A 9,079-nucleotide genomic window follows, 5' to 3' on the forward strand; every position below is an offset into this window, starting at 1 on the left:
ACCCTAGTATAGTTGGTCTCGTTTGACCAAGTGTGATGAATTATGATATATGTGTGTATATGCTTGTTAATAGGTGAATTGTGCTTGACGATGGATTCGTTGACTTCTTGACCGAAAGTGTTTGATGAATGTTTGTTAAATGAATTGCTTGCTTGGAATCAAGGTGAGTACATTGTGGGTTTATATGTTGATAAGATTTGTATTGGTATGCGATTGTTTGTATTGTGTTTGGTATGAGGGCTCGGTTCACGTTGGGAACGCATCGGGCGGGATCTTGTTTCACGTTGGGAACGCATCAGGATCCAGAGGGTTCTCGGTTCACGTTGGGAACGCATCGGGCACCATATGTGATTACATATAGTATGACTTGATTGGTTGTGGTATGTGAATAATTGCCTATACTTGTTTATAGCGTTGATTTGTGTGAAATTGTTGTGTTGATTGGTATGAGGGCTCGGTTCACGTTGGGAACGCATTGGGCTGGATCTTGGTTCACGTTGGGAACGCATCAGGATTCAGAGGGTTCTCGGTTCACGTTGGGAACGCATCGGGAACCAAATGTGATTATGAAATGTGAGACTTGTTTGGCTTGTAATATGCGGATAATTGTTTATCTTTATGAATATTATTAACATATATGCACATGTTGTATTCACTAAGCGTAAAGCTTACTCGTTGTTGTTTAATTTTATTTTATAGGTTTCGTATCGAGCAAGAAAGAATGATAGTTGATTTGTTGACTTGTGCATGATATGCTTTTGAGATGCAGGTTATATTTGCTCAAGTGTTTGCTAGATGCTTCGTTAGTTCCGCTTGGATGGGTAGTGATAACCCGAGAACTCATGCTCTTGATATTCGGTCTTTCAAGTCAACATTTTGCATAACGGGTCGAAATTACACTTTTGTAAACGGGTCAGGTATCATTAGAACAGGCTGAAATTCGGTTTGGGCGAGGTGTGCATCGCACAAATTCATGTGTACGTCACACACTAAAATGTTTTTGATCAGAAACTGGAAAGGGTGATGTGCGCGTTGCGCAACATCAACCCGTGCGTCGCGCAGTTTTTAAAAAAAAAAAAAGTTCATCATTTTTCGAGTATTGTGTTGTAATCGTTACAAAATGACAAGCATAAATCAGGGGTTTTCAAAAATGTGTGTATAGTTGACAAATATCATCAAACAGAAGGTGAGTGTGAAGTGTTAGAGATGATTTTATCATTATTTTTTCTAAAAGCACACAACTAAACATTAAATAATATTGATAGTTCTCCCTAAAATGTATCTTTGAGTAAAGAGTACGTATTATTAAGAAGTGTTTGAGGAATTTAATCAAATAGTTGGAAGGATATTGTACCAAAAGAATAATGTGCAACAAGTAGATTTAAAGGAAGCGAGTATCATTGAATAAATGTAATGAAGCATATCAAAGATAAACGTTAATAAACACGCAAATCAATTAAGACTGATATTTAGGCACAACAAAACATAAAGTCGTTGAAGGTGAGTGAGGTGTTGGACCACGTCTGAAATTGATTCTAGATCCTTAAAATGACTGACACGATTTGTTCATAGCTCTAGCCAAAAAAAATCGTAGCTTCTCAATTAGCAAAGTTACAATGACACTATAACAAATTAAGCCATTAAAATTAGGAAAGGTGTTGAAAGATTTGAGCCATATAGATCATGTAACACCATATTGTTTATTTGGGCACTTCTCAATCAGCGTTTATATAACTTTCTTTGAGGAATTTTATTAAACAGCAGTGGGACTATTGTACCTACACAATAATGAACAAACAGAAAAGTTAATACAAATAAATAGTCAAGCTGCTTTGCTTTACCACTTAATCGCAAAGTTAATACAAATAAATAGTCAAGCTGCTTTACCACTTAATCGCAGTACCAATGAAACATGTATTAGACACACGATTTTTTTCAGAGCTTAAGCCAAAACAATTTCATAGCTTCTCAATCAGCAAAGTTACAATGACACTAATAACGAATTAAGCCATTGAAATTAGGAAAGGTGTAATATCATGTCGTTTAACCCTGAGTCAATCAATTGCAGACAAATGACAAGCAGAAAGAAATCAGGGAAGAAATTGTGTATATGTGACGAATTCATCAAATAGAAGGTGATTGTGAGGTGTTAGAGATGGTAATTTCATTAAATAATGTTGATAGTTCTCCCTAAAATAGATCTCAAATTGAGGGATTTCCTACAAAAAATGAGTATTTTTGCGGAATTTTATCAAAAAGCTGGCGGGATATTCACAATAACGAGTAAAAGTTACAAGTTATTAAAAAGTGTTTGAGAAATCTAATCAAACAGTTGGAGAGTTATTGTACCAAGACAATAATGAGCAGATTCAAAGGAAGTTTGTATCATTGAATAAATATTAATATGCACGCTAATTAATTAAAGTATTGCAAGAGATAGAGAGGACATACCTTTTGCTAATCATAGACTGTTACCATTAAATATACACCTTTTGGACCTAAAGATGAAGTTGACTGTGGCATATCATTAATATTTGGGCAGGTTTGAATAACAAGTCGCTGAAGTTTAGTGAGGTCTTGAACCGCTTCTGAAATTGATTCCACATCTTTAAAACCTCTGATTGTTAGAGTAGTTAGAGATGGTGGAAGAAGAAAAGATGTTGATGCAGCAACATTCATCTCGTCTCCTTCCATTGCAAATGAAGTTACTCCTGAATCAGAACCATCTAACTTAAGTTCAACAAGTGATGTCGGGTATTTCTGCAGCCCCCACTCTGACATTGGCTTCTTTAACCTTCCTATTTGTAGCATCCTTAAATTAGGAGGCCATAATCCACTAGGAAATGAATCATCCATGTTTGGACAATCAAGTATCATCATCTCTTCCAAAGACGTGAGACTTCGCAAATACTGATGACAAAATGAGTTCAGATTCTTACAACGGACGACTTCAAGAGACTCGAGAGACAATGGCAGCTCCTGCAATTTTGTTGACATAGTCACTGATGTCATTGAATTACAATCAGATATCATTAATTCCTCAACAGTATTTGGGCAATTGTAACTCTCCAAAGAACCACAATTAGAAAGATGTACTTCTCTAAGAACGGATTTCCTGTTGCTACTTCCAACATTAACCTCATTTTCTCCCATTGATACCAACTTTTTACAATCAGATATATACAAATACTCAAGTGTCGATATTAGTCTAATTGACAACTCAACCAAATATGGACAATTTATTATGCTAACCTTTGTTAACTTATCAAATGAGGGACCTACAAACCAACTAGGAAATTTCATTCCGGCGTAGTAATAAATATTCAGTTGGTTCAACTGAGTGGGAGGCCTTAGCATTTGAAATACTTCATATTCTAGAACTGAATTCCGAGAATCATCAAGTACATCACCCCAATACATTTCCAAAGTCACAAGACCCTTCTTTCCCTCTAAGTTGGCATCCATAGCTTCTTGTGGATCTTTTACTTCTTCCAATCCTTTAATGGAAAGTTCACCTTGAAGATTCGACATGTCTTTAAGGTCAGATACCTTGAAACCATTAGCTCTTTCGATAATAACCTTTGACAAAGTTTTTAGACTCGTTAACCCACCCATCCCTAAGGGTGTTTTCTTCAATGATAGAGTGTTTTTCATTTCAAGATGTCTGAGGTTTATTAACTTATGAAAACTGGCCGGCAAGCTAGTTAACAACGTACAATCACTGACCAACAAGCTTTGTAGATTATAAAGCTCACTAACCTCTTCTGGTACTTGTTTGATTTGCGTTCTTGAAAAATTGAGGTACCGCAAATGTTTCAGAACACCAACGGATCTTGGTACTTCTGTGATTGAATTTCGAGTTAAGCTTAGCACCCTCATGAACTGTAATTGGGGAAGTAAGTCCACAAGAACATTGTCCAAGAAGATGTCAGGCAAACCAAATGGCAAACCAAATGGTAAAACAAACCGCAAACCAAATGGCTCACGTGACTGAACTGACACCGTTAAGAATGTTCTCAGACGTTCTGATCTCTGTAGTTCCTTGAGCTTTGTATATTTTGCACCTCGTTGATCCGAATATGAGAAGTGACGGAACTTCTCAAAAGCTTCATTCCTACCATTTACATCCATCTTAGCATCCAAAAAATAGAAGAAGTCTCCCGCAACACTTATTGCCAAGTCATTCATCAAGTCGTGCATGGTGTATTCAGATTCGTTACCCGTTGAAAGTTGAAAAATTGACCTTGAATGGAGTTCTTCAAAGTACTCCCGACCTAAACTCTCCATTGAAATGTTGCCTTTCGGTTGGTTTAGAAACCCCTCTGCCATCCACAGTAACACTATTTCATTCTTGTTGAAAACGTAGTCCTTTGGAAATAAACAACAATAGGCAAAAAGTTGCTTTAGTGGAGAAGGGAGATCATAATAGCTTAGCTTGAGAGCCGGAAGAATACTGCTTTTATCATCTGAACTCCATATTTTACTATCCAACAACTTTTCCCATTCATAAACACTTGTTTCTTTTAGCTTCAAGACCCTCCCAATTGCTATCAATGCCAACGGCAAGCCCCCACATTTCTCAATCATACTTTGACCAATTGGTATGAGCGACGGAAACTTGTCAAAATTATGCTCATCTAGTGCAGATTTAGCCAACAAGGACATAGCGTATTCATCAGACAAATTCTTCAGCTCGTGATAGTTAGTGCACTTCATTGCCCTTGCCACATTGGCACTCCGGGTTGTAACGATAATTTTACTACCAGGTGCCCCTAAAAGTGGTTGTTCAAGAGTTTCCCACACCTTCGGGTCTTCGCTCCAGACATCGTCTAGAACAATGAGGAATCTCTTCTTGGACAATTTCTCTTTAAGGGCTTCATGAAGCAGATTTAAATTAGCAAATGTTTTTTTCTCTCCGGTGACAGCTTGATAGATCTCCTTGCTAATAGTGACTACATCAGACTCATCTGAAACACAAACCCATGCCCTAAGTTCAAAGTGATCTTTAACCGTTTCGTTGTTGTACAAAACTTGCGCAAGAGTTGTTTTGCCCATTCCACCCATCCCGACTATAGACACGACGCTCATGTCTTGATTATGTGACTCATCCCTTAACAACTTCTCAAGCAATGCATTTTTATCCTCTTCCCGACCCACAACTTTGGACACGTTTACTAGTGAAGTAGTTGTGTATGATGATCTAGTTTCAGCTTTCACATTCATATCCAGACCCAGAAAGTTTTTCTTCATCACAATATCATCCAATTTGACATTAATCTTATCTAGCTTAGAACGCATCTTATGAGCATATATTAACCTACGAGGAGTGATATTGGTCATCTTTTTCAATACCTTACCGGTGCTTGTGCTGCCACGTGTTTCATCTTTCAACTTTCTTCGAATAGTTTCGGTGGCCATATCATCGAGTACATCTTCTATATCATAAGCCAAATGTCGAAGTTCTTGTAGCCACTTTTTAACAGCTTCCTGTGTTATATGCTTCTCATTTGCATCAGCAAGCACAGCTTCAATAAGGTCCCAGTTTGTCTTCAGATTTTGCAGCTGAGATTCGATTCCATCGGATCGAGTCAACTTTTTCAAGTCAACGGACAATAGCTTTTCAATCAGGACAGTGACAGCAGCAGTAACAACTACTTCAGCCATGAATTGGATTTTCAGAGAGTGATCAGAAGATTGTTTGGTTGGTTGTAAGCCGATTTGGTTGATTTCAAAATATAAACGGAAAGAGTAAAACAAGGGTTGTACGTAATATGGAATTGCAGATGAAGTAAAAGTAGATGACCAAGAAGAAGATTTGGGTTTAGAGTTTGTGTGGTGGATATGTACACTAATAGATAAGCTTCTCGTTAGAACTGTTAGGTGCCATAATTTATTTTTATATATTTATTTTTGTACATATAAAAGATGTATATTATTACCAACCCATTGTATCATAACCTTCTAATTTTCCAACAACTGAAGTAAACGTAGCAAACATACTGTTTATAAATAAGAAATTGAAAGCTGAATTTGTAATATATATTTTTTTTTTTTTTTTTTTTTTTTTTTTTTTTTTTTTTTTTGAAAGGCAATGTTAGTGGTTAGAAGTTAATTCACGAAAATCCCCCCCCCGAGACTCGAACCCTGGTCTCCTCGAACACCATGTTAACATGGTGACCAATGAGGCAAAGCCCCATTGGCATTTGTAATATATTGATCAGTGATGTTTTTTTTTATTCACTTTGAATTGATTTGTTACAATCTGAATTGGTTACCTTTACAATGGCTAAGTGTTCCTATATACACAAATATTCTTAACACCTATTTTTACTTAAAGTATGGCTCCATAATACATTTTGGAACCACTTTAATGTAAAAGGAAATATCTTGTTTGGTAGTCCGCTAGTATCCGTTGAATACATTGACCTATCCGTTGAATACATTGACCTATGCTCACTTGTGATCCTCTATTATGTGAAGCTCACTACTGGAAAAATGGTTTTTCCGGACGACACTTCCGGACGACAAATCGTCCCGGAAACTCTTCCCGGACGGCACATCGTCCCAGATGAGTCGTCCCGAAAGGTTCGTCCCAGAAAGTTTTTTGGGACGGCAAGTTTTTTTTCCGGACGGAAGGTGGGGCCACATTGACTTTCAACGCTAGCCTTCGTGGACGATATTCCCAGACGACATTTGGGGACGATATGTCGTCCCGAAAGATATAATATTAAAATAATATTAATTATTTATTAATAACAGAAAATGAAAAAAAAAAAAACTGGGACGACTTTCCTGGACGACAAATCGTCCGGAAAGCCGTCTGCTGTTTCAGGACCTATTCGTTTCTGCTGTTTCCAGCCGTATGCGATATGGCACATTTTAAATATCCAAACCTGCTAATAAATACGAGCAATTCATTCACAAAATACCACAATAACATTAAATAAAAGTATCCAAAGGCGACAATATTGTTTACAAAACATCATCATACAAATTATCGTTTACAAAACATCATCCCGGACGAATTACAAATCCATCATCATACACCCAATAACAAAATCATAATTTTCTTCAAACGCACCAAACAAATTACAAATAGGCAAATCCATCATCATACAAATCTTCATCATTGTTACGGCTCGGGCGCGGAGTATTGGAATTGGAAGTACCGATAGTATACCCAAAATTTGGTTGAATATCGGGAGGGACTACAAGATTATTAAAACGAAAGATTTGTTCAATTTGACTTGCCGTGTAGTATGGTTCCATTGTTGGTTATCTACTCCGACCGGTAGAAGATGAAGATGCGGAATTACTTGCCGACTTTGGTAACTTTGGCCCCACTCTGCGTTGGTGTCCGGTTCGATCACCCAAAACTTGTTCCATGATATCGGTCTCGTCTCTTCTCGGTTGTTCTTTTAGCAATTCCTTCATTCGTTTCTACAAGGTTAAACAAATATTAATATTTTATATATATATATATATATATATATATATATATATATATATATATATATACATTTCGGGATTTATATATATATATATATATATATATATATATATATATATATATATATATATATATATATATATATTATATATACCATTTGACTTATACTTATATTTATACTTTATGTAGTACACCAAAATCTATGAAAATTTATTACTTACGTAGTGCTGTTTTGGTTTGAAATCCTTAGTCCACTCGGTTCCGTCCTTGGGCTTGTGCAAGAGCTTGTAATTTTTGATAGGACCGAAAGGTTCCGGACTATTCTTTATCTTATTCTCGTTCTACAAACACACAAAAAATAACTTAAATGTATATAAATCAAATAACATATTTTCTAACATTTTATCATTTATGTAAAACATAAAAACAAGGAGGTTTTAGTAATTTACCAAATGTTTAACTATCGATTTGCTTCCATGCAAACTGTGGTATTGGACTTTAGACCGGTTTTTTGCATTTTGCTCACAATGCTTTTGGTATTCTTCGTTAAGCATCAAGTCAACAAAAGGATTCCAGAGTTCGGCTTCAACGTCCGGTGGTGGGTGGGAACGAATAAAATCAATATCATTAGGATATTGGTTTTCAAGGTTTTTGTAATAACCTTGTTGTTCACTTTTTCCGTTTTTCCATCGATCCCCCGCTATCTTGTTAACAGCAGCTCGGACTAGTTATTCTCTATCCGATTCTAGCCAAGGTTGAATTTTAAAGAAATTCTACGAAAAAAATAATAGATATATTAGAAGATTGTATATAAGAAACGCATATATATATATATATATATATATATATATATATATATATATATATATATATATATATATATATATATATATATATATATATATATATATATATATACATATATATATATATACATATATATATATACACATATATATATATATATGTATATATATATATATATGTATAAGTACTAATTAATTAAACTTACGCGGATATCAATCCAAACTAATTTTTTTGAAGACCTTGGCACACCCGCCCAACACTCGTAATGTTTCGGGAACTTCGGGGACCTAACAACACTAGATATCAAATTAACAAACATTGAACTATTGGGGCCTATCGGATTAACGGTATTCTACGTAAAATCAAAGTCAATCTCGATTCGTCCTTGAGCATCATACATTTTTCGTAAACCTATGTTTTTTTATTTTCCCCGTTTACCCTGTGTATTAGGTTGGGGTTCGTTATCTTGGCCACCGGCCCCAGCACCGATCATTAGGAAAATGAGAGCAAAGAAATTCATCTGCATAAATACAAATAAAGTGAATAGAACAATGATATATACATATACATTTATACATATATATATACATATATATAATGTATATATATAGATGTATATATATATATATATATATATATATATATACCTATATGCATAAATATACATTAAACTATAGTTTTTTTTAACGACTATATACATATATATACACATATATATATATATATATATATATATATATATATATATATATATATATATATATATATATATATTCGTTAAAAAAATATAGTTTAATGTATATTTATGCATATATGTATATA

At 35.0% G+C, this 9,079-nt stretch overlaps 1 protein-coding gene across 1 annotated transcript; it reads right to left on the bottom strand.

Moving 5' to 3' along the window:
- Positions 1–1,398: 1,398 nt before the first annotated feature.
- LOC139876352 (putative disease resistance RPP13-like protein 1) lies at positions 1,399–5,843 on the bottom strand. Its single transcript, XM_071863660.1, has 2 exons — positions 2,452–5,843; positions 1,399–1,778 (listed from the first exon to the last, which is right to left on the bottom strand). The coding sequence occupies exon 1, from the start codon at positions 5,662–5,664 to the stop codon at positions 2,458–2,460; it is 3,207 nt and encodes a 1,068-aa protein (XP_071719761.1). The 5' UTR covers positions 5,665–5,843; the 3' UTR covers positions 1,399–1,778; positions 2,452–2,457.
- Positions 5,844–9,079: the final 3,236 nt, after the last annotated feature.

Source organism: Rutidosis leptorrhynchoides, chromosome 11, assembly GCF_046630445.1.
Source record: "Rutidosis leptorrhynchoides isolate AG116_Rl617_1_P2 chromosome 11, CSIRO_AGI_Rlap_v1, whole genome shotgun sequence".
NCBI classification, from domain to species: Eukaryota; Viridiplantae; Streptophyta; class Magnoliopsida; order Asterales; family Asteraceae; genus Rutidosis; species Rutidosis leptorrhynchoides.